At 39.2% G+C, this 26,737-nt stretch overlaps 1 protein-coding gene across 2 annotated transcripts in view; it reads left to right on the forward strand.

The window, feature by feature from the left end:
* The first annotated feature begins 287 nt into the window (after positions 1-287).
* Positions 288-26,737, forward strand: part of DDX10 (DEAD-box helicase 10) — a 284,465-nt gene continuing 258,015 nt past the window's right edge. For both annotated transcript variants that reach the window (XM_033120942.1, XM_033120943.1), the window contains exons 1-4: positions 288-572; positions 8,644-8,704; positions 15,696-15,826; positions 17,077-17,235. In XM_033120942.1, the coding sequence (XP_032976833.1) occupies positions 387-572; positions 8,644-8,704; positions 15,696-15,826; positions 17,077-17,235 (537 nt within the window). In that variant the 5' untranslated portion in view covers positions 288-386. The remainder of the gene's footprint in view (positions 573-8,643; positions 8,705-15,695; positions 15,827-17,076; positions 17,236-26,737) is intronic.

A 26,737-nucleotide genomic window follows, 5' to 3' on the forward strand; every position in this document is an offset into this window, starting at 1 on the left:
AGCTTTGTGAACAGCCCTTAAGTGCTAACTAGTTCTGACATCACCATAGTAACAGCAACCAGCGCGCATGCACTCATTTAAAGAGCCGAATTGCTCCCGCAGCCACTCAACCCCGCCCTTTTCTTCAGATCGCTCCGCCTCCATGTCCCCGGGACCGCTCCGCTACGCCCTGCGGAAGCCAAGTCGCCAATCACTGCCCCCATTTTCCTTGCCGTCACTGGCGCGTGCCCCGCGTTCAAAAGATCGGGGGCGGGCTTCTGGTTTTGCGCACGCGCAGTAGGCCTTTTCACCACACGCTGGTTCCGCGTCCTCTCGGAGCCGTTCCTCCGCCTGGCCTGAAGCGTCTCGTGTCTTGTGCTATCAGGGCTGACGCCGCCGCCGCCGCGATGGGCAAAACTACGGACTCTCCGGGTCCGGGATCCCGGCCGGATCCGGTGCGGAGCTTCAATCACTGGAAGAAGAAACACAGCCACAAGCAAAGCCAAAAGAAGCAGTTGAGGAAGCAGCTGAAGAAGCCGGAGTGGCAGGTCGAGCGTGAGGTTATCAGTCGCCTCATGCAGAACTATGAGAAGGTGAGGCCGGCGCTGGGGAGGGGGCGTAGGCCAGCGGCTGAGGCGCGAGGGTGGGCCGGCAGCTGCGTGTCACTGCGGCGACAGGCTGTAGGGGGAGGAGGCCGACCAGTCCACTGGGGACCCGGCCTGTGGAGTTTGCCGTCCTTCGGGCTAGGGAAGGGAATGAGTTGAGAGGGGCCCCTGGGGGGCCCTGTTGAGGCCCTACAGGTGGTCAGCTGGGTGCCCCATCGCAGGCCTCTTGATCGTCCTGGCCGCTCTTCTCCTCACTATTCTTGATAAAATGATGGAAATGCGGTGGTGCTTAAGGGTAGATTAATGTTGTAAGTCACAGTAATATACGTAATAATACAATAATAAAGGTAATAATGACACCTGCATGTTAAGCCACTCGCCATATGCTTTGCCTTAATTATTTGATTTGATCCGAGCTATGGGTCTTATTCCCATTTTACAGATGAAAGCATTGAGGCTCCTCGGAGAGGATAAAATATTAATACTTGTCCTAAGCTTTTCCACTTAGGTAGTGTGAAATTGGAACCTAGGCCCATGTCTTTCTGATTCCAAAGCCTTTGCCTTTTACCATTACGCCAGGCTTGCATGCCTTAATATTGTGCATCTTCCTTCCTGTGCCCATATCATTCTCTCTAATTGCTTCATGTCCCCATTCCAAGAGTTGTAATTGTTTCTGATACCTATCATCCAACATTATAGCTGATGTTCCTAGATGAGTTTCCCTGTAGTTATCATTTTGACCTGTTGCCCTCTTTCCCCCTCAGGCTCCTTGGGGCTTTCAGCACTCCTCCTTCCCCCTAATGCCTATGTCTGTTGACCTTCACCCACCTCATCAGCCTCTCAGGGATTGTCCTCTTCTAGTGCAGTGTATTCAGGGATTTAACATGTAGGACATTTCTGGAATTAAAATCACCATGTGTTCTGCTGGTGTAGTTTTCCTCTAAACCCTTAGATCAACAGTAAGTTTAGATAGAGCTTAGAGTTTGTTTTGGACTTCTGAGTTAAGATGATCTAATCCTGGCTTTTGCTTACCAGATGAGTGACTTTGGGCAAGATACTGAATCAGTTCCCTTTTTTTGTCTTTAAAAGACATGATAATGTCTACCTTACAGATGTTGTGGGGAGTTAATAAGAATGCACGTAAAGCGTTCTACATAATGCCTGACATGTAAATATTCCAGATATGAGCTGCTATATATTGTTAGTGTTACTACGGCTATATACACAGAACCTCAAAAACATTAAAATAAATTATCGTTAGATTGCATTTTCAATTTTTCTTCAGAGACTAGACTTGTTCGGGGGTATAGCTTCAGCCCTTGCTTCTTCTCACTCTATTCTCTTCCCTGGTGTAATCCCAAGGTTTATTCTTGTGGACCAATGATTCCTTCTGTTTGTATTCTACATGGAGCTCATCTGAATCCATATCCGTTTTTTCTGACGGTGCTGGATGTCTTTACCTGTGTCATAGGATACCTTAAATGCCACAAGTCCAAAACTGAGCTCATTATCTTTCCTTTAAGTTCACAATCCTATGTATTAGTTCCTTATTGCCATTGTGACAAATTACCACAGACTCAGTGGCTTAAAACAACAGAAATTGATTCTCTCAACCGAAGTCAGAAGTCTGAAATCAGTTTACTGGGCTGAAATCAAGGTGTCAGCAGGGCCACACTCCCTTTGGAGGCTGTAGGGAAAACCATTTCTTGCCTCTTCCAGCTCCTGGTAACCGCTTGGGTTCCTTGGCTTGTGGTCTCATCACTCCAATCTCTGTCTCCTTCTCCTTTTCTGTGTCAAATGTACTACTTTAAAAAACAAAACAAAACACTTCTGATTGCATTTAGGGCCCACCTAGATAATTGAGGATAATCTTCCCATCTCTAGATTATTAATCACATGTGCAAAGTCTCTTTGCCATATAAAGTAACATTCTGGGGATTAAGATATGGACATATTTGGAGACTTTTATTTAGCCTACCACATCCTAGCCTACTATCTAAGCAGACTGCTGAGCTAGAAACCTAGGAGTAATCCTAGAGATTTCCCTCTGACCACTCTTACGTCTAGTCAGTCACAGTGGTGATCTGTTCTGCTTCTTAAATTTCTCAAATGCTCCTCCATCCCCAGTACTGTGCCTTAGATCAGGCCCCATCATCTCTTGCCTGGATTACAACCAGAGCTATTGCTTATAATAGGGGTCGGCAACTCTTCTGTACAGGACCAGATAGGAAATGGTTTCAGCTTTGCAGATCAGAAGGGTGGAACTACTCAACTCTGACATTGTAACACAGAAGCTACCATGGAAATGCTTAAACAGATGGATATACTACTTGTGTTCTAGCAAAACTTCAGTTAATAAAACAGGTGGCTGATGGCACTTGGCCCTTACTCTTTATCCCCCTCTAATCTATGCTCCATATTGCTGCTAGAATGATTCTTTCCAAGATAAAAATCCAGTCGCCTAACTCCTGATTAAAACCTTTCCTTGGTTCACAGTTACTTTCAGGAAAATGGTCGAACACTTTAACATGTCAACATGCTCCAGTCCAATAAAAGAGTAAGTTATTTGTGGTTTGGCAGCCCTGGTTTAAATCTCACTCGGTTTGGTTATTGACTGGCTGCATTTCTTAATGATCCTGAGTTTTAGTTTCTTTATTCAATGGAGATTATAAACCACACAGAGTGTTGTAAGGCTCAATGAAAAAACCCAGCGGCCTGTCATAGGCATACGTGGAAGAAAAACTTGTAGGTTTGTGAATTCTCCATGCTTCTTGATGCTTCTCATCCTGGTACTTGATGTTCCCATTGCAGTGAGCATCCCCTTCCTCCCCCCTAGGGATACCGACTTGTCCTTCTCTTCCTACCCTCCCCTGCTGGAGTTACGGCTGCTATATATCTGTAGCATTTTGTATACACCTTTATTACGGCATTTATCACCAGGCTGTGATGATTGGCTTCTTTAACTTCTTTGTTAACTCTCCTACTAGACCGTAAGCCTCTGACAGTCAGAGACCACTGATACGCTCACCGTTGCTCTCCCCAGAGACTAGTTGCAAAGTGCTTGTCCTTGAGTAGGCGCTTAGTTGGTGTTTAGCTATGTGGTGCACCATGACCTATTCCAGATGGCTTTATTATAGTCGATAACATTGGTCCCTTCTTTTTGGTCTCTTGTTTTAAATTACTAACATTTACCAACCTTTTATACGTGTTGACTTCAACAGAGAACCCTATGAGATTGCTCCTATTATATAGGTGAGGAAACTTTTAAGGCACAGCAAGATTAAATAATGTGTGCAAGGTTGAACACTAAGTGAAAAAGCTAGTACGTGAAAAGTGCTAACCCAGGTAGTTAAGGTCTTTCGCAACAGCTCCAAAGCACTACGCTTTATTGCGTTGCAGTGCCCAGATGTTTAAATTTCAATCTTTTCACTAAGTTGAAAGAGCAGTTTTTCCCACTTAGTATTGTGCTGTTTTGTTTTTTTAAATCTTAGAAATATTTTCTTAAGACCTTGTCAAGAAATAAAGGCAGTGTGAAATCAATTGTGAGGGCTAACAACACTAGAATACATCAAAGCAGATTTATTACTCTCTAGGTAACTGAGGGGCAGACCCGCAGTGTATGGCTCCTCAGATTGTAGCGGTTGTGCATAAAACTTTCATTGTAGCACTACAGTACATTCTTGGTGCTCAGTAGTCTCACTGGTGAAATACTGAGCAGTTTGACAGGTGCTTGTTGAAGCCTCGGTAAAAATAGGTGGGAAAAAAAAAAATCCATGTTTGTGTCCCTAGGGAGGTGGGGTGAGCTTGATACATTTTGACAAATGTGATAATAAATATGTACAGTGCTATGGATGGTGTAATTAGGGGGAAAAGGTTGAGTTATCTGGTACAGTGTTCTTTCCAGCCAGATAAATTAGAACGTTTTTCTTCTGGGCATGCTATCCTTCTTCCGGGTGGTTGCAGCCTCAGGCCTGGCTTGCGGAGCCGATGTGGGTTGGTTTTCGGCCCCGCACCTCAGCCTTACCAGATGCCTTTGTGTAGTGCACAAACTGTCCTGTGGTTTGTGCTAGCCATGAGTGGAGCTAGTTCTTGAATGATGTGTTCTCCAGATAGAAAAGATTGGCAAGGACATTGTAGATGGAGTGAGCAACATGAGGAAATACAAAAAGATGTAAAAATACATGGTGTTCTTTGAGCGGGTAGGTACACCTTAGGGAGTGGTATGTGTCCGGAACGGGGTTCAGATGAGGTTGGAGGTGGACCGTGAATGGTTTAAGAGGCTATGGTAGGTAGAATAACAGTCTCGAGATGTCGAAATCCTAATATCTAGAACCTATGAATAAGTTACGTGGTATGGGGTAATTAAGGTTGCTAATAAGCTGACCTTAAAATAGGGTGATTGGGGGTGGCCATTTAGCTCAGTTGGTTAGAGCATGATGCTGGTAGCACCAAGGTTGCCGGTTCGATCCCCTCACGGGCCACTGTGAGCTGTGCCCTCAAAAAAAAAAAAAAGAAGAGGGTGATTGATCTAGGTTATCTGGGTGGGCCAATGTAATCCATCATCTAAGGGTTGTTAAGTGAGGAGGTGAGGGAGGCAGAAAAGTCAGTGTCAGAGTGCTGTGACGCGAGAGGGACGTGCCCATCCGTTGCTGGCTGGCTTTGATGATGGAACGGGCCCATAAGCCAAGGAAGTGGGCAGCCTCTAGAAGCTCGAAAAAACAAGGTAATAGATTCTCTCCTAGTGTCACCGGTAAGAATGCAGCCCTGCCAACATCTTGATTTTGGCTGAGTTAGACCCATTTTGGACTTCTGACTTCCATAACTGTAGGTTAATACATTTATGTTGGTTTAAGCCATTGTTTGTGGTAATTTGTAACAGCAACAGTAGGAAATTTATATATGGAGGCCATGCTCAGAAACTTTATCTGGAAAGAGTGGAGAGTCTCTGAGTGGACAGTTAGAGAACATATCCAGGCTATAAATGGTCTGGAGACCAAGAGACCACTTAGGAGACTATTTGTATACTCTAGGTCTTGGGCCTCTGAGTGGCAGATACCATGATGGGATTAAGTGAATAGGAGATTTATTGGAGGAAAATGTGAAGGTCAGGGAGAGGGAACAGAAATAGGGAGCGAAAGGAGAGAGGAAGGAAGCAGGAGCAGGTAGGAAGAGTCTCAGTCTGTAGCACAGTTCTAAGAACGCTTTAGCTGATGGGGTGTCTTCGAACCAAAGTTGCCCATTAGAGGAATCCCCTGCCCTGCTGGAATGGGCCTGCAGGCCTACTGCTGCTGTGTTCAGTCGTTGGGAGCAGGCCAGGGAAGCATGGCGTTTTCAGGGATTGATCCAGGGGCTGACTGCTGGCTTTGTCAGCCAGTTACACTCTCTGCAGTGGAAAATCTGGGTGATGTATTTCTAAGGCCATCATGTAGGAGGTCGGTTCTGGAGGGACTGATGGAAAGTTGGGGACTGAAGTATTGAGAGATGTTGAACTATTTGTTTTCACCAACTGTTTTCACCGTTGATAAATGACTCAAACTCTGCATTTAGATTTTGATCGGACTCATCTGTGCTATATAAGCACTCTGCATTCTAATCTGGAATTTTTTTTTTTTTTTTGGTCATAATCAGAATTTTGTCTGGTATAATTTGAGGCAGATTACTTCTTTTGATTGCAATATATGGAGCACTCTAGGAGGTTTTCATACTTTTTTCTCCTGCTTTGGGATGTAAAAGTATTATTCACTTTTGTGAGAAAGAAGAGGTATCTTGAAGACATTGCAAGTTCGGTTGCAGACCACCGCAATAAAGTGAGTCGTAATTTTTTGCAAGTGGAGGGTCTTATCTTCAATTTCTTAAAAACACAACATCTGTAATATGCAATAAAGTGAAGTGCAATAAGATGATGTATGCCTATGATAGGAGAGTGGTTAAATGTCATCCGCCATGTTTTCCACTCTGCCTCCTCCAGCTTTTCCACCACTGTTGGGTCTTTAACAGGTACCATCACTGAAACATCTGTTCCTTGATTTCAGAAGAATGCTACAGATTTTAGAGGGAGTGTGAAGGTTGGGAAGATAGGAATGATTTTTCTAAGAAAAGAAATGGATGAAGGGAAGGGGAAAAAGAGTGTTATCTTGTTTGTAGGAACAACCGCAATCTTCTGTGGTTTCTAACTATTCTTTGGAATATAATTGAGAGTCTTCTGGAACAAGGTTGGTAAACTTTTTCTGTAAAGGGCCGGATAGTCAATGCAGGCATACCTTGTTTTGTTGTACTTTGCTTTATTGCACTTCAGAGGTGTTGAGTTTTTTACAAATTGAAGACAAGACCCTTACCAGGAAAAAGATTATGACTAGCTTTTTGTATACTTGCCTTATTGCTGAGTTCTGGATCTGAACCCGCAGTATCTTCAAGGTATGCCTATATTAGGCTTTGTGGGCCATGCAGTCTCTGTCACAACTACATAGGTAATATGTTAGTGTCTCTCTGTTTCTGTCACAACTGTATCGACAATATGTAAATGAATGGTTGTAGCTGTGCTCCAACCTATTATTTATTACCTATTATTTATAAAAATAGGTACCAAATTGGATTGGACCTGTGGGCCATAATTTGCTGACCTCCGTTCTAGAGCATCAGTGGAATAAAAATTTCCTTTGGTTCTTTGGTGACTTCTTTCTAAGGCTGTGGTGTATAGCTTTACATTATAATGGCTGATAGAATGCTGGAACAGTTTTATTCTTCTAGACTCTTCCTATAGAAGGTTAACAGACTTTAGAAAGATGTGCAGTATTTTATTTGAATAGCCCACTTTGTGTATACTTTGTCTCTGATGGTGATAAAAGAGTGTGTTGCCTGTCTAGCTACTTCTGTAAGTATTCCATTAGCTGTGAAAATAGCTTTTTAGCTGACAATAGCACAAGTGCAAGGATGGACTGCACCTAATTTTAATATCCTGTTTGGGAGATTACCTTCCAAATGAGATAATTTTCTCCTTCTAGGGCTTGTATACTACTGATTCTGCCTCCTCTGCAATGTTATCTGGAATGATTTGTAGGAATTAAGGCAATGTTGTAATATTTGTGTTTTCAACATTTGAGTCCAGCGAGTAACCCTGTCTGGACTACATTAAGAGTCCCGGGAAAGAAAATGTGTAGACTGTAAAATGAAATACAGGCTGTCATCCTTTACTGCCTGGAGTGTAATTTAAATAAATGAACTTTATGAATGCAACTTTCCCTTTTGTGAATCATGAATAATTTGGCAGCCTATTCCCAGATCTGAATAGTAGGTTTTGCTCTTAGCATCTGTAATAAAATAATTCTACTGAACAGCCGAAATGAAGTTCAGAAAATTGGGTTGATGCTAATGAAGAACATCAGTAACACATATTTAGATAATATAAAGTTAGTGGACAAAGTATTACTTATTGTGGCTTCAGAGTGTGACAGAGACACTTCCCCTGGTTGTTATTAAATAATACTCCTCCTTCAGTATACTCCCAAATGTGTAGCTATTAGGTTGGAATTCACATGCCACTGATTTATGGTTAAAACTTTGAGAGTTTTTGTGCTAACAAGATATATTTCTCCAATTAACTCCAATCTAGTCTCCAACGTGTGTAAATAAAACTATTCTTATTGTGGTCTGTGGTTTGTAGTCATGTGTCCCTTTATTTCTTAAACTGATATGAAGAATGGGCTGAAAGTAAATTTTCTTCCAAAATTGACATGGTGATGACGTACTGTGTTAACATTTTAGAAGTGAAGAATGTTCAAGGTAGTAAGTAGTGTGTGTTGAATGAAAGAAAGTTTTGTTTTTTCTAACCAGTTGAAATGGTTACAAACTTGTATTTTTGATAACAGCTTTTTCAAGACATACTTCCTTTCAGAAGGAATGGTGGTTTTCAATTGGAAGTGATGATTGAATTCAATCCTGCAATACCAAAGGAGAGCTAGGCCGCACAATGTAGGAAAAAAAAATGGTTCTGTTGTAAAACAAGTCAGTTATATAGTATGTTATTTTGTCTTATCTGACATAGTCCCCTTTTTCTTTTCAGATAAATGTAAATGAAATTACAAGATTTTCAGATTTCCCCTTGTCTAAAAAAACATTGAAAGGTAGGTAAATGTTGGATTTCTTGATGCTTTTTATAAGTGGAAAAAGATTTACAAACAGTTTAACCTGAAAAATCTTAGTTTGGCAAGTACTTTTGATACCATAAAAACCTACAATAAGAAACAATTAAGCAGCATGGTGGTATGAGAGGACCTCCAGGTGTCTCCCCTTGAAGTTACAACAAGTTGGACAGCTATAATTCATCAGGATTCTCTGCTCAATACATAAACACATCTCAGAGAACTGTGCATTGAGACATCGGAAGGTGGGCGTATGGAAGTGAACAGGTGAGATGGGATATGGGTAAGAACAGAGACAGAAGCCACATGCATTCTGAGGCTCCCTGCCACCCCAGCGCAGATTCGATAGCAGTGAAAGGTCAGAATGCAACCCGCACAGGGCAAACCGGAAGGACAGAGACAGCAATCAGGTTTGGGTGACTGGCACTCATTGAAGCTGGGCTCAGCTTTAGGGCAGAGAAGTGATGCAGAGGATCGCAGACCACCATCACCAGACAAAGGATTCTGCAGACGTGGGAACCTGCTCACCCCATCCCCCTGTGGCCCACCTGGAAGTAAAATGCTTACTTGGCAGATCACAAAAGGGCTGGAAAACTCTTTCCAGCCTAAGTGGTCTGTACTTATTGTGGCTAAACCCTCTAGACAGAACAGAGCTGAGAATGTGTGAATCTGCTTCTCCCCACCTCTCCCCCCATGGTGGTGCAGCCCGGTAGAGGCAGCTGGGTCAGCTCATACAGAGTGGCTGTGCCTGTGACTTCTGGCTACAGGAATGTGGCGCTGGGAACACAAAGGCCAGGAGACCCATAGCCTGCCACTTCTAATTCTTGTCAGTGGTGCCACAAGACTGAGGCGACTGGGTTGGAAAGCGGTCGCCCACCTCCTGGGGAGTAAGGGGCATTATCTGCTGCCGAGGCGACACCACTCTATAGAGACACTGGAAGCCCCAGCAGTACATGTAAGAGAAAATGAAAACTTGTGCTTTAGTACCACTTACTGGAAAACAAAACAAAGACCTCTACTTAGCAATCTGCTAAACTGGGAAGTGTCAAATATTTAAAAAAGAAAATAGATTTCATTTCCACAAATGCCCAGGCAGAGAAATAGTCTATCAAGCACAATGAATAACCAAGGTAACAAGGGAATTCAGAAAGAACATGAAAAATCTCTAGAACATACACTTAAAGACATAGAAGGCTGTGATTTAAATGACAGAGAATTCAAGATTATAGTTCTGAAAAAATTCAGTGAGATACAGGAAAACTCAGAAAAGCAATTCAACAAGCTCAGAAATAAAATTAACAAATAAAAGGAGTACTTCACCAAAGAGATTGAAACTATAAAAAAGAACCAAACAAATTCTGGAGCTGAAGAACTCAATAAATGAGATGAAAATGAACTAGCAAGTTTAGGAAACAGAGCAGACCTGATTGGGGTAAGAATTAGTGATAGTGAAAATAGAAATCTATAAATGACTCAGGTGGAATATGAGAGAGAATCAAGAGAAAGAAAAAAAAAAGAAAGAACTCTATGAGAACTAGCTGACTCCATTAGAAAGAGCAATATAAGAATAATGCGCATACCAGAAGAGAGGGAGAAGGGAACAGAATCCAAAAAAGCCTTCTCCAAGGCACATTATGTTAAAAACTGTCAAAATGTAATGAGAAAGAAAGAATTTTCAAGGAAACTAGGGAAAAGAACATGGTAACTTATAAAGGAAACTCCATTAGGTTATCATCACATTTTTTAGCAGAAACCCGACAAGCTAGAAGAGAGTGGAATCAAATATTCAAATTATTGAAAGAGAAATCACCAGCAAAGAATAATATATCTGGCAAAGTTACTTTTTAGGTATTAAGGAGAAATAAAGACTTCCAGACATACAGAAGCTGAGGGAATTTACCACCACAGGATATGCATTACAAGAAATGCTGAAAGATGCTCTTCTACCTGAAACAAAAAGATAAAAAAATACAAAAATGTAAAGTGACTAATAGAAGCAGGAAATTGCAGTCTTTGTTCAGAATAGAGTATTAAACACTTAAATGTAACATAAAGGTTAAAGGGGGTAAAAGCATTTGGAAAAAAGGCAGTAGCTATTGCAACTTGGAAATGTACACAGAATAAAAAGGGATAAAGTGATAAAAACATAAAAGGGGAGAAGGGATAGGACTGAACTTGCATAGGTGAATGGAGGTAAGATGCAAGTAGAAGGAAAAGGACTGCTTTTATATATGAAATTTTTTTTTGCATAAACCTAATGGTAACAGAAAAAAAATATAATTGAGACACATAACGTAAAGAAAAGAGGAGACGGAAATAAAAAGAATCACAGAATACTACCAACTTAAATAACAGACAGAAACACAAAGCAAAAGAAACAATGGCAACACAGTTACCAGGAAACAAAAGGTAAAATGGCTATAGGACATCCTCATATATCAATAATCACCCTAAATATAAATGGACCGAACACATTAATTAAAAGGGTCAGAGTAGTGGGATGGACCAAAAAACAAAACCAAACTGTATGCTGCCTTTGGGAGACACACGTCAGCTGCGAAGATGAACCCAGACTCAAAATGAAGGGGTGGAAAATGATACTCTAAGCAAATGGCATCCAGAGAAAAGTGGGTGTAGTCGTACTTATATCAGACAAAATAGATTTAAAGATAAAAAGTAATGAGATAAAGATGGTCATTTTATAATGACAAAAGGGACAATATATCTAGAAGACATAATACTTATTAATATATAAGTGCTCCCAGCCTGGGAGCACCAAAATATGTAAAGCAACTGCTAACAACTAAAGGGAGAAACTGACAAAAATACAATTATAATAGGGAGTCTAAGTATCCCATTGACAGCAATGAAGAGAGCATCCAAACAGAAAATCAATAAGGAAATACTGGACTTAAGTGACACATTAAACTAAATGGACATAATTGATAAATAGAGCTTTTCATCTTGGAAAACCAGAATACATATTCTTCTATAGTGCACATGGAATATTATCAAGGATAGACCATATGTTGGGACACAAAACTAGCTCAACAAATATAAGATTGAAATCATACCAAGCATATTCTCTGACCACAGTGCTTTGAAATTGGAAATCAACAGAAGAATGAAAGCTGGAAAACTGAGACATATATGGCGATTAAATAACATGCAACTAAACAACGACTGAGTCATAGAAGAAATAAGAAATCAAGAGATACACAGAGACAAATGAGAATGACAATATGGCATATCAAAATTTTTGGGATGCAGCAAAAGTGGTAATAAGAAGGGCGTTTACAACATTATAAGCCTACATCGAGAAATAAGAAAAATCTCAAACAACCTAACATTTCTCCTTGAAGAACGAGGAAAAGAACAACAAATGAAGCCCCAATTTAGTAGAAGGAAAGAAAGAATAAAAATTAGAACGGGATTAAATGAAATGGAGAACAAAAAGACAATAGGAAAAAATTAATGCAACAAAGAGCAGGTTCTTTGAAAAGATTAATAAAATTGACAAACCTCTGGCTAGACTCACTAAGGAGAAAAGACTCAAAATCAGAAATGAAAGAGAAGTTACAGTGGACACTACAGAAATACGAAGAGGACTATACAAGAATACTATGAATGGCTATATACTACCAAATTTAGTAACCTAGAAGAAATGGACAAGTTCTTAGAAATATGCAACCTTCCTAGACTGAATCATGAAGAACTGGAAAATTTAAATAGACCAATCAGTAATGAGGAAATTGAACCAGTCATCAAAAACCTCCCCAAAAGTAAGTCCAAGACCAGATGGCTTCACTAGTGAATTCTGCCAGTCAAAGAAGACTTAATACCTATCCTTCTCAAAAAACTGAAAAAGAGGCAATGCTTCTTAACTCATTTTATGAGGTCAACATTACCCTGATACTAAAACCTGGCAAGGACAACATAGAGAATTGGAGACTAATATCTCTGAATATAGATGCAGAAGTTCTAAAGAAAATACTAGCAAATCGCATACAACAATACATTAAAAAGTTAATATATCATGATCAAGTGGGGTTCATTCCAGGGGCACAAGGATGGGTGGTTCAATGTACGCAAATTGATCAGTGTAATGCACCATATTAACAAAATAAAGGATAAACATCACATATTAATAGATGCAGAAAAGCATGTAACAAGATACATTAATTTATGATGAAAACAATCAATAAAATGGGTTTAGAGGGAAAGTACCTCAGCATAATAAAGGTCATATACAACAGACCTTCAGCTAATACCGTACTCAAGTGGGGAAAAACTGAAAGCTTTTCCTCTAAGATCAGGGGCAAGACAAAAATAAACACCCTCACTACTGCTATTCAACATAGGACTGGAAGTCCTAGCCATAACAGTCAAGCAAGAGAAAGAAATAAAAGGCATCCAGATTAGGAATAAAGAAGTCAAATTGTCACTTTTTGCAAATGATATGATTTTTTACATAGAAAACCCTAAAGACTCTGCCAGAAAACTACTAGAAACCATATATACAGTAAAGCTGCAGGACACAAAATGTACAAAAATCCATTGCGTTTCTATATCTAACAATAAAATATCAGAAAAAGAAATGAAAAAAAAAGTTTCCGTTTGCAGTTGCAACAAAAAGAATAAAATACGTAGGAATAAACTTAAAGGATGTGAAGGACCTGTACACTAAAACCTACAAGATATTGTTGAAAGAAATTGAAGAAAACACAAAGAAATAGGAAGATATTCCATGTTTATGTATGGGAAGAATCAACATAGTTAAAATGGGCATATTACCTAAAGCGACATACAGATTTAATGCAATGCCTATCAAATGGAACCACAAAAGACCTTGAATAGCCAAAGCAATTCTGGAAAAAAAAAAATAACAAAGCCCCTGACTTCAAATTATAGTACAAAACTACAGTAATCAAAACAATATGGTAATGACAGAAAGAAAAACAGACACACATACCAATGGAATAGGATTGGGAGGCCAGAAATAACCCACATGTACACGGGCAACTAATTTTCAACAAAGGAGCCAAAAATATACAATGGAAAAAGAAAACTTCTTCAATAAACAGTGTTGGGAAAATTGGACAGCCACATGTAAAAAATGAAAGTAGACTGCTATTTGACACCATATATAAAAATTAACTCAATACAGATCAAAGGCCTAAATGTAAAACCTGAACCAATAAAACACATAAAGAAAACAGGTACTAAACTTTTGGACCTTGGTCTCAGAGAACATTTTGTGAACTTGATCCCAAAGGCAAGGGAAGTAAAAACAAACAAACAAACAAACAGTATGGGGCTACATCAAACTAAAAAAGCTTCTGCTCAGCAAAAGAAACCATTAACAAAACCAAAAGGCACCCAACCGAATGGGGGAAGATATTTGCAAACAATACTTCTGAAAGGGGCTAATTTCCAAAACATAAAGAACTCATATTACTTCACAACCAAAAAACAAACAACCCTATTTAAAAACGGGCAGAGGACTTGACCACTTTTTCCAAGAAGATATACAAATGGCCAACAGATACCTGAAAAGATGCTCAGCTTCACTACCTAATACGGAAATGCAAATCAAAACCATCATGAGAGAGCACCTCGCACCTGTTGGAATGGCTGTCATCAACAAGACAAGTAATAACAGGTGTTGGAGAGGCTGTGGAGAAAAAGGAACCCTTGTACACTACCGATGGGAATGTAAATTGGTAGAGTCACTTTGGAAAACAGTATGGATATTCCTCAAAAAATTAAAAACAGAACTTATGACCAGCAGTCCCTCTTCTGGATATTTACTGAAAAGTTTGAAAATATTATTGATAAGGATATATGTACCCCTATGTTCATTGCAGCACTATACATGATAGACAAGACAATGGGAACAACCTAAGAGTCCTTCAGTGGGTGATCGAATAAAGATGTACATATACACAATGGAATAGTACTTAGTCACAAGAAAAGATGAAATACTGTCATTTACGACAACATGGATGGATCTTGAGAGTATCATGCTAAGTGAAGTAAGTCAGACGGAAAAGGACAAGAACCATGTGATTTCACTCATGTGGGATGTAAAATAGAAAGCAACAAACAAAACAAACTCATAGACACAGACAACAGAAGGGTGGTTACCACTGGGGAAGGGAGATGGAGGAGAATGAAGAGGGTCAAGGGATCCAAGTTTATGGTGATGGAGGGAGACCAGACTTTGGGTGGTGAGCACACAATGCAATGTACAGATGATGTATTATAGAATTGCACACTTGAAACTTATATAATGTTACTAATCAATGTCACCGTAATAAACTTAAAAAAAACAAAAACAATTCGTTTAATTTTTACCAGTTTGTCATTCTTATCCGTTAAAGAACAGTATCCTTTAAAGAACTAGTTAAAGAACAGTAGTGAAAAAACAAGCTGTTAGGGCCTCTGAACATTTAAAAATGAAACCTAATTATGTTAAAATAAGCAAGAGAACAAACAAAAGCATGACACCTTTTGTATTGGTTCACGAGCGCCACCAGAACAAAATACCACAAACTAGGTGGCTTAAACAACAGAAATTTATTTTCTCACAGTTTTGGGGCCTGAAGCTCCAAAGATCAAGATGCTGGCAGGGTTGTTCCTTCTGAGGGTCATAATGGCTTACAGATGGCCTCTTGGCTTATAGATGGCTGCCCTGTTGGTGCCTCTTCACAGGATTTTCTTTCTGTGCAGTCACATTTGTATGTCCAAATTTTCCCTTACAAGGACACCTGTCAGATGGGATTAGGGTCCACCCTAATGGGCTCATTTTAACTTAGTCACCTCTTCAAAGGCCCTGTATCCGAATACAGTCACATTCTAAGGTACTGGGGGGTTAGTGCCTCATCATATGGGGTAGCGGCACAGTTCAGACCATAACACTGTTCTGTAGGAGTTTTCTAAAGTGTCATTCTCCTCCCTTTCACACTTGCAGGTTTGCAGGAAGCCCAGTACCGTTTGGTAACCGAGATACAGAAGCAGACCATTGGCTTGGCTTTGCAAGGTAAAGATGTTCTTGGAGCTGCCAAAACTGGATCTGGCAAGACTTTGGCTTTCCTTGTTCCAGTAAGTATTTTATTCATATTGGGTCAGATTCTCTGTTCCATGATTTTAAAACATTCTGTGCCTAGATAGAAATAAATACTTAAGTGAAGAGTTGTTTTGTGTTTGATTTCCCTGGCTAGAACGCAAACTTTGTCAGACAGGTGCCACATCTGTCTTGTTCTTCACCTTATTCCACAGGTCGTAGCACAGCACCTTGTCCATGGTGAGCAGTCAGTAATTTATTGAATGAGTGATTGTGCCTTGACAAGCCATTACATTTCTAAAGGCGGCAAGTCAGAATGGTTCTGCTCTGCTGTAAGACTGGGGGCAAGGCTCTTTCTGTGCTCACTCTTGCAAACCTGTCAATGACATTTATACTTGCCACTTGTTTTTGGATAAAGCTGAAATATGCTCACTTTAAGAAGATTGGTCACTCGTTGAAAATTTTCCGGGACATTGATATCTGTCAATAGAGGCTCTTAGGAATTCATTTCTATTTCAGTTATGCAGTTGGTATCATAATTTAATTCCTACAAAATAATTGGCTCAGAAAAATCACATTTTGAGTTTTTGTTCTAAGTTTTATAAAACCATTTTTCTCTTAAATCCTAATTTTTTTTATAATGATGTCACTGCACACTAGAAAATTGTCAGTGTATAACTACAATAGCTACACAGATGAGTTTATTTTTAATGTGGTTTCTGTTCAGAGAATGATAACATATATTTATGAAATCTGTTTTAACAGTCTGTGGACTGTACATACCTTTCACTGATTACCAGTCTCCTCACGATGTGTCTCTGGCAGCAGCTGAGCTGCTATGGATGGAGCGTCTTTTCCCTTCCCTCTATGACTTGGGAGAGAATGCTTCTGGTGGATGGAAGAAAGAGAAAACAAAACAATTTCTTTTTTTTTTTTATCCTTTTATTTTTTTAATTAATTAATTATTTTAATTTATTGGGGTGACAATTGTTAGTAAAATTACATAGATTTCAGGTATACAATTCTGTATTACATCATCTATAAATCCCATTGTGTGTTCACCACTCAGAGTCAGTTCTCCTTCCATCACCATATATTTGATCCCCCTTACCCTCATCTCCAACCCCCCCACCCCCCTTATTTCTTTCTGATTGGGTAAAACTTGTGACTGGTATGCTGTCTGCTTGGCTGGTGCCTCTGATCTGGAGGGGCAAGGTTGACTCAGGAATCAAAAAGGTGACTTCTCTAAGGACTTACTGAACACGAACTTGCTGTCTTTTTTTTTGAGGTGCTAGAAGCCTTATATCGTCTGCAGTGGACATCAACGGATGGGCTGGGGGTACTGATTATATCACCTACAAGAGAGCTGGCCTACCAGACTTTTGAGGTTCTCCGAAAAGTAGGGAAGAACCACGACTTTTCGGCTGGTCTCATCATTGGTGGAAAGGTTTGTCCTTGTCCTTCTTTCTTTTATTCTATAACTTATGTCGGAGCAGTGTGGCAGCTAACTGGGAAGAGATGGCGATTTCATCCAAAAGACAGGCTGGCCCCCTAAACGGGGTGGTAGCACCCTGTCATCTAGAGTCTGGTTGTCAGTTTCTTAGATCCAGAAAGTCCATTTTGTCAGGGTATCTGAATTGATCAGGTTCTGAGACTAATTTACTCTAATCAACCTGTAAATCTATTTGTTAATATACATTGGGAAAAGTATTTCACTATATGGACTAGTTCCTTTTAATAAGGTATGTAACAGATTGAATAATTCAGAACATTGCTGGGTCAGCAGCAGAAGAAAGGAAGATAGTTTTTTTAAAAATTTGTTGTTTTTATTAACTTTATTGGGTGACATTGGTTAATAAAATTATACAGCCTTCAAGTATACATTTTTGTAATGTATCATCTACGAGGTAGATCAAACAATACAGTTAGTGATGTTTAAAAAAATTCGTTACAGTAAAAGACACATTGCTATTAATTCCCCTCAAAAGACTCCCCTTCTCTTTGAACACACTTACTATCCCATCGTTCTTGCCACTTTCTGAAGCAGTTCTGGAAGTCCTCTTTCGTGAATGTCTTCAGTTGTGCTGTTGTTGCTGCCTTCACGGCCTGAATGATTTTGACTTTGGGGAAGAGCCAGAAGTCACACGGTGCCAGATCCAGTGAATAAGATGGATGGGGTCACACCATAATGTTTTATTTGACAGAAATTGTTGTATACCAGAAGTGATGTGTGACATGGAGCATTGTCATGATGGAGGATGATTTCTGGTACACTTTAATACACACCTTCTCTCAACTGTAGCTCACGCTTGACTGCCTGCACTGAATGAATTGAAATTCTCACACACTGTTACTGGGGTTCAATGCGCCGCTTCCCGTATTGAAGATCCCTGCCATTGCGTTGGATGGCACTCGGCAGCAGCATTCACTGTAGTTTTGGATCACAACAGAAAGACTCCATGTCACACATCACTTGTGGTATGGCAATTTCTGTCAAATGAAAATATTACGGTGTGTCTTCATCCACCTTATTCACCAGATCTGGCACTGTGTGACTTCTGGCTCTTCCCCAAACTCAGAATGATTCAGGACATCGAGGCAGCCATGACAGCACAAATAAAGACACTCACGAAAGAGGACTTCCAGAACTGCTTCAGAAAGTGGCAAGAACGATGGGATAAGTGTGTTCAAAGTGAGGGGGAGTATTTGGAGGGAGATTAATGGCAATGTGTCTTTTACTGTAATAATTTTTCTTTAATTTAAACATTCACCGCTATTTTTGTTCACACCTTGCATATATTACGTTGTGTTAACCACCCAGAGTCAGTTCTCCTTCCATCACCATATACAGAGGGTGCCAAAAAATGTATACACACTTTAGAAAGGAAAAAACTATTAAAATTGTAATAATCAGTATATACCCATAACAAAGATGAATACAAGTCACGTATGACTTCTGCAGTTACAAGAGGTCCTCAAAGTGGTTACCATCAGGGTCCAGACACTTCTGATTATGGCGAACTACTACTTGAGCAACGTTGACCAAAGTGTCCATTTGTATACATTTTTTGGCACCCCCCGAGATTTGACCCCCATTTCCCTTTTCTACCAACTTCCCCCCCTTTACCCTCTGGTAACCACTAAACTGTTGTCTGTATCTATGAGTTTCTGTTTCTTTGTCTTGTTCCTTTGTTGCTTTCAGTTTTATATCCCACAAATGAGTGAAGTCATATGGTTCTTGACTTTTTCTGTCTGACTTATTTCACTTAGCATGATAGTCTCAAGATCCATCCATGTTGTCACAAATGGCAGTATTTCATCTTTTCTTAATGCTTGAGTAATATTCCATTGTGTATATGTATCACATCTTCTTTATCCAATCATCTATTGAAGTACACTTTGGTTGTTTCCATGTCTTGGCCACTGTGAATAATGCTGCAATGATCATAGGAATATGTATTTCTTTACGGATAAATGTTTTCAGATTTTTTGGGTAGCTACCCAGGAGAGGGATTGCTGGATCTTATGGTAACTCTATTCTTAATTTTCTGAGGAACTTCCATACTTTCTACAGTGGCTGCACCAATTTACATTCCCACCAGTACTGTATGAAGGTTCCTTTTTCTCCATAGTCTCTCCGACACTAGTTATTACTTGTCTTGTTGATGATAACCTTTCCAACAGGTGTGAGGTGATATCTCATTGTGTCATTGTGGTTTTGATTTGCATTTCCCTAATAGATAGTGACGTTGAGCATTTTTTCATTAATCTGTTGACCATTTTTATGTCTTCCTGGGAGAAGTGTCTGTTCAGGTCCTCTGCCCAGTTTTTAAATTGTATTTGTTTTTTTGTTGTTGAGTTGTATGAGTTTTTTTTATACGTATATTTTGGATATTGGCCCCTTATTGGAGGCATTGTTTGCAAATACCTTCTCCCATTTGGTTGTTTACCTCTTTGGTTTGTTGATGGTTTCTTTTGCTGTTCAGAAGCTTTTTAGTTTGATACAGTCCAATTCATTTATTTTTGCTTTTACTTTCCTTACCTTTGAGGTCAAGTTCATAAAATGTTCTCTGAGACCAAGGTCCATAAGTTTAGCACCTATGCTTTCTTCTATGCAATTTATTATTTCAGGTCTTACGTTTAGGTCTTTGATCCATTTTTAGTCAATTTTGGTACATGGTGACAGAGAGCAGTCTAATTTCATTCTTTTGTATGTGGCTTTCCAATTTTTCCAATACCATTTATTGGAGAGGCTTTCTTTTCTCCATTGTATGTTTTTGGCTCCTTTGTTGAAAATTAATTTGTCCATGTGTGTTTGGGTTTTTTTCTGGGTTCTCAATTCTATTCCATTGGTTTGTGGGTGTGTTTTCTGCCAATACAATGCTGTTTTGATTATTGTCACTTTATAGTACAAATGGAAGTCAAGGAATGTGATATCTCCAGTATTGTTCTTTTTTCTTAGGATTACTTTGGCTATTTGGGGTCTTTTGAGGTTCCATACAAATCTGATGATTTTTTGTTCTATTTCTTTAAAAAATGCCATTGGGATTTTGAGGGGATTGCATTAAATCTGTATATTGCTTTGTGTAATATGGCCATTTTAACTATGTTGATTTTTCCAGTCCGTGAACATGGAATGTCTTTCCATTTTTTTGTGTCTTCTTCAATTTCTTTTAAAAATATCTTACAGTTTTCAGTATATAAGTCTTTTACATCCTTGGTTGAGTTTATTCCTAGGTATTTTATTCTTTTTGCTGCAATTGCAAAAGGTATTGTTTTTTCTTTTTTTGAAATTGTCAGTATATAGAAACACAATGGATTTTTGTACGTTGATTTTGTATCCTGCAACTTTACTATATTTGTTTATTGTTTCTAATAGTTTTTGGTGGAGTCTTTAGGGTTTTCTGTATAAAGAATCCTGTCATCTGCAAAAAGTGACACTAACTTTTTCATTCCCAATTTGGATGCCTTTTATTTCTTTCTCTTATCTGATTGCTCTGGTTAGGACTTCCAATACTATGTTCAATCGCATTGGTGATAGGGAGCATCCTTGTCTTGTTCCTGATTTTAGAGGAAAAGCTTTCATTTTTTTCCCTGCTAAGTATGATATTAGCTAAGGGTCTGTCGTATATGGCCTTTATTTTGTTGAGGTACTTTCATCCTATACTCATTTTATTGTTTTAATCATAAATGGATGTTGTATTTTGTCAAATGCTTTTTTTGTACCTATTGATTTAATTGTATGATTTTTATCTTTTATTTTGTTTATGTGATATATCACATTGATTGATTTGCATGTGTTGAACCATCCTTGTGCTCCTGGGATGAACCCCACTTGGTCATGATGTATAATCTTTTTAATGTATTGTTGTATTCAGTTTGCTAGTATTTTCGTTAGGATTTTTGTGTCTATATTCATCATACATATTGGTCTGTTTTTTTCGTGTTATCCTTATTAAGTTTTGGTATCAGAGTTATGGTGGCCTCATAAAATGAGTTAGGAAGTATTGCATCTTCTTCAGTTTTTTGGAAGAATTTGAGGAGAACAGGTATTAAATCTTTGACTGTTTGGTAGAATTCACTAGTGAAGTCATCTGGTCCTGGACTTTTGCTTTTGGGGAGCTTTTGGAAGATTGTTTCAATTTCCTTACTGTTGATCGGCCTTTTTAGATTTTCCAGATCTTTGTGATTCAGTCTAGGAACACTATATATTTCTAAGAACTTGTCCATTTCTTTTAGGTTATTGTATTTGGTGGCATATAGTCCTTTATAACGTTACCAAAAAATCCAGGTTCGGCTGCTTGCCCCACGAAAGCCAAAGTTCAAGAGGCAAGGGTGGGTGGAAAGAAAAGGAGGTTTATTCAAAATGCGAGCATTCCAGGAAGATGGTGGACTCCAGTCTCAAAGGCCACCTTCCCCATTCTTAGAATGGCCAGAAGATTTTATAGGCCTGTGAGAAGAGGCTGAAAAAGGAAAGGGTGACGTAATCAAGTGATTCCTGGGTTCTGACGTCCAGGGAAATGTCTCCTGGGGTCTGGTTTACTTCAAGATACTATCTCAGACTCGGTCATAAGATCAGTTCATGTGTCATCTGGTGGAAAATTGCAAGGGAGCTACAGCCTGGTTATGGTGGCTGAAACAGTTTCTTTCAAGTCCATGTTTTAAGATTAACCAGATTAATGAGATATGTATGTACCCTTGGGAAAACAGAGCAATTGAATCAGGGAGGAGGAGGAGAAGGAAGCAAAGGAAAAAAAAGAAAGATAAACTAGAGAGTCTCATCGTGCAAAATATACAATCACCCTGGGGCGGCTGGTTAGCTCAGTTGGTTAGACCACGATGCTCATAACACTAGGTTGCTTGTTTGATACCCCCATGGACAGTGTGGGAAGCGCCCTCCACAACTAGATTGAAACAACTACTTGACTTGGAGCTGATGGGTCCTGGAAAAACACACTTAAAATAAATAAAAGTTTAAAAAAAAAAATATATATATATATATATATACACACACACACACACACACACACACATATATATATATATGTGTGTGTGTGTATATATATGTATATATATATATATATATATATCATCACCCTTACAGTGATAGTATTCTCATATGATCCTTTGTAGTATATTTCGGTGGTATCCATTGTAACTTCTCCTCTTTCATTTCTGATTTTGTTTGTGTCTTTTCTCTTTTTTCCTTAGTGAATCTAACCAGGGGTTTGTCAATTTTATTAATCTTTTCAAAGAACCAGCTCTTTGTTGCATTAATTTTTTTTTATTGTCTCTTTGTTCTCTATTTCATTTAGTTCTGCTCTGATTTTTGTTATTTCTTTTCTTCTGCTGACTTTGGGTTTCATTTGTTCTTCTTTTTCTAGTTTTTAAAGATACTATGTTAGATTTATTTGGAATTTTTCTTGTTTCTTGAGATAGGCCTGTAATGATACAAATTCCCTTCTTAATACTGCTTTTGCTGCATCCTGATAATTTTGATAATGATTACTTTCATTCTCATTTATTTCTGTGTATCTTTTGATCTCTCCTTTTATTTCTTCTTGGACCCAGTCGTTCTTTAATGGCATGTTGTTTAATCTTCACATTGTGGTTCTTCCCGCTTTCTTTTGGTCGTTCATCTCCAATTTCAAAGCACTCTGGTCAGAGAATATGCTTGGTATGATTTCAGTCTTCTTAAATTTGCTGAGGCTGGTTTTGTGTCCCAACATATGGTGTATCCTTGAGAATGTTCCATGTGCATTAGGAAAGATTATATAGTCTGGTGTTGTAGGATGAAATGCTCTGTAAATGTCGATTATGTCCATTTGGTCTAATGTGTCATTTAAGGCTGATATTTCCTCATTGATTTTCTGTTGGATGATATGTCCATAGCTGTCAGTGGTGTATTTAGGTCGCATACTATAATTGTGTTTTTGTCAGTTTCTCCCTTCAGTTCTGTTAGTAGTTGCTTTATATATTTTGGTGCTCCCTGATTGGGAGGTTATACCAGGGGTGCCAAACAAAATGTATACAAGTAGACACTTTAGTCAGTGTTGCTCAAGCAGTAGTTTACCATAATCAGAAGTGTCTGGATGCTGATGGTAACTACTTTGAGCACCTCTTGTAATTGCAGAAGTCAAACATGACTTGTATTCATCTTTCGTTGTTGGTATATATTGAGTATTACAATTTTAATACAGTTTTCTTTCTTAAAATATGTATACATTTGTTTTGGCACCTTCTGTATATTGCTAAGTGTTGTGTCTTCTTGTTGTGTTGTCCCCTTTTAGCATTATGAAATGTGTATCTTTGTTTCTTGTTACCTTTTTTATCCTGACGTCTGTTTCATCAGATATAAATATGGCTACATCCACTTTTCCCTTGATGCCATTTGCTTGAAGTATTGTTTTCCACCCTTTCACTTTGAGTCTGTATTTGTCCTTGTTGCTGAGATGTGTTTCTTAGAGGCAGCAGCATATGGTTGGGTTTTGTTTTTGATCCAGTCTGCTACTCTGTGCCTTTTTATTGGTGAATTCAGTCTATTTATATTTAGGGTGGTAATTGATATATGAGGATTTCCTATAGACATTTTATCTATTATTTTCTGGTAGCTTGGTGTCTCCATTGTTTCTTTCCCTTTTTGTTTCTGTTAGTTATTTTAGTTTGGTGGTATTGTATGATTTTTTCCCCTCTATTTCCTCTTTTTTTGTTATGTGTCCAGTTCTGTATTTCTTTTTGAGAGGTTACATTAAGTTTGTGTAAAAGAAAGTTTCACATATAAAGTAGGCTTTTTTCTTCAGCATGCTTCTTATCTCCATTCCCCTTTGCAAATTCAGACCTTTACTTCCTTGCCTTTTATTTTCTTGTGTCACAGATTATCCCTATTTATGCCGTGAGTTGATTTCTGAGTTGCAGTAGCAAATTGTCTTCTTTTTTTTCTTTTTGTTCCAGTTTTATCTTCTTTACCCTTTATGTTTAAGTGTATAGTGCCCTATTTTGTGTAGGATTTACTATTTCCTGCTTCTGTTTGTTTGTTAGTAATCTTGCTCTGTTTTTATATCTTTCTGTCTTTTTGTTTTAGGTCGAATAGCCTCCTTCAGTATTTCCTGTAATGTAGACCTTGTAGTGCAAAATTCCCTCAGCTTTTGTATATCTGGAAAGGTCTTTATTCTCCTCCATATCTAGATGATAACTTTGCAGGATATATTACTTTTAGCTGGTAATTTCTCTGTTTCAATAGTTGCAATACTTGATTCCATTCCCTCCTGGCTTTTAGAGTTTCTCCTGAAAGGTCTGATAATAATCTAATGGGCTTTCTTTTGTATGTTATAGCCTTCTTTTTCCTGGCTGCCTTGAGAATTCTTTTTGTCAGTAATTTTTGGCAGCTTCAATGTAATGTGCCTTGGAAAAGACCAGTTGGATTCGAGGATCTCGTTCTTTCCATGTGTTTTGGAAGTTCTCGCTGACTATTTGTTTGGATATACTCTCTGTTCCCTTCTCCCTCTCTTCTCCTTCTGATATACCCATTATTCTTTTGTTGCTGTTTCTGATGGAGTCAGATAGTTCCTGTAGAGTTTCATCTCTTTTAACTCTCACGTCTCTCTCCCATCTGTGTCATTTCTGGATTTGAATCTTCAGTGTCACTAATTCTTTCCTCCTCCTGGTCGGCTCTATTTCTGAAGCTGGCTATTTAATTCTTCATTTCTTTTATTGAGTACTTCAGCTCCAGAATTTCTATTTGGGATTTTTAGAAATTTCAATATCTTTGGTAAAATACTCATTTTGTTTCTTGATTTTTATTTCTGAGTTTATTAAACTGCCTATCTGAGTTTTCTTGCATCTCATTGGGTTTTTTTCAGAACTGCAGTCTTGAATTTTCTGTCATTTAAGTCACATAATTCCATGTCTTTAAGTTTATTTTCTGAAAATTTTTCATTTTCTTTCTGAGCTTCCTTGTTACCTTGGTTATTCACAGCAATTACTGGATTATTTCTCTTCCTGGGCCTCTATGAGTGAATTCTGAAGCAGGGTGATATGAGTAAGTGTTTTCTTTTGTCTTCCAGTATTTTTTCTTATTTTCTCTTGGTCTGTTCCAGTATTTTGCCTTTCATTATTTTCTCTTGAGCTGTTCAGGCTTCTTGCCTGGTGGGGGATTTCCTTGGGAGGTGGGCTTCTCCTCTGTGACCAGGTCACCTTGGTCTCAGGGCACCATTCACCGTGAGAGGATGTGGTGGGCAATGGGGTTCTGAGCCTCTGAAATCCCAGTGCTGCTTCTGCACCTCAGCAGCGCTGGGTGCACCTGCTCAGATCAGCCGGGAAAGGTGGGGGCAGGATAGGCTGTGAGAGGGGGCAGATGCTGCCTCACCCCTGTAGCTCCTTCCCCATCACTGAGATTAGCTGCACCCTACATCTGCCACTCAGGAACTGTCTCTCCGGTTCTCAGGGCTGTGGATATTCTGCTCTTTAATCCAACACTGCTACCATTTTTTTTTTCTGGGGCCCACTGCTAACACTGGCAGTGTGTGGTGGCGGGGAGCTCTGGGAGGTTGGGCGAAGGCGACCAGGTTCCATGGCTTTGTTTTTCTACCTGGCAGGGAGGGCTGTTTGATCCCAGTTGTCGCTCTTCTGTATTCTGTCTTTGCTTGGAGGTCTCTGCCTGATTGCTGGGTTCAGCTGGATGGTAAGCTGATCCATCAGGCAGGATTTCTGGGGCCACAGAATGTGAACCTGCAGTCTCAAACCTCGCCTCTCCCAGGACCGCAGGGAGATCTGGGCTGTGTCCCATGGCCACCATCGCTGCCCGTCCCCCTTTCCTCTTCTGTTAGCCCCTGATTAGCCCACCTTCAGATGTTTCGATGCATGGATCTCTCAGTTGTGTTTGTGTGTTACGTAGGGAATCCTTTGTTGAATTATAGCTGTTCAACTTGTGTCTTCCAGGGGAGATTTCAAGGAGCGCCTGTGAAGCTGCCATGTTTCTGACGTCATTCTGATAGAAGATAGTTTGAGGACTGTTTATTTTAGGTCATAGTAAACCTTGTGCTCAGCTTCTCTACCTTTTAGTATACCGGGAATGCTTATCTCTGCTAGAGTCTCAGTAGACTGTGAGGATACTTGAATTTTTGTATGTATTTGCAAGCATACATAAAGAAAGAAAAGACAACATCACAAACCGTCACATACTCATGTACCTGTCACCCAGCTTTAACAATGAACGTTCTGTGGTTCTTGTTTCAAGGAGAGAAGTGAAGAGGTGGACTCTTTTTGTAGTCCACGCTGTGCAGTGAGTGGTGTCACAGAGCCTGTTCAGTGCTCCTGAGTCCTAACTTAAAGAATGGGAACAATTCTGTTTTTTAAGTCTATTTTAGCAGTACTAAGAGGATATCAAGACTTAGAGCACTCGTATAATATTTTTCTTGGCCTCAAAATCCTGCATATTGTTAAGAACCTAG

This window comes from Rhinolophus ferrumequinum, chromosome 11 (genome assembly GCF_004115265.2).
Source record: "Rhinolophus ferrumequinum isolate MPI-CBG mRhiFer1 chromosome 11, mRhiFer1_v1.p, whole genome shotgun sequence".
Classification (NCBI taxonomy): domain Eukaryota; kingdom Metazoa; phylum Chordata; class Mammalia; order Chiroptera; family Rhinolophidae; genus Rhinolophus; species Rhinolophus ferrumequinum.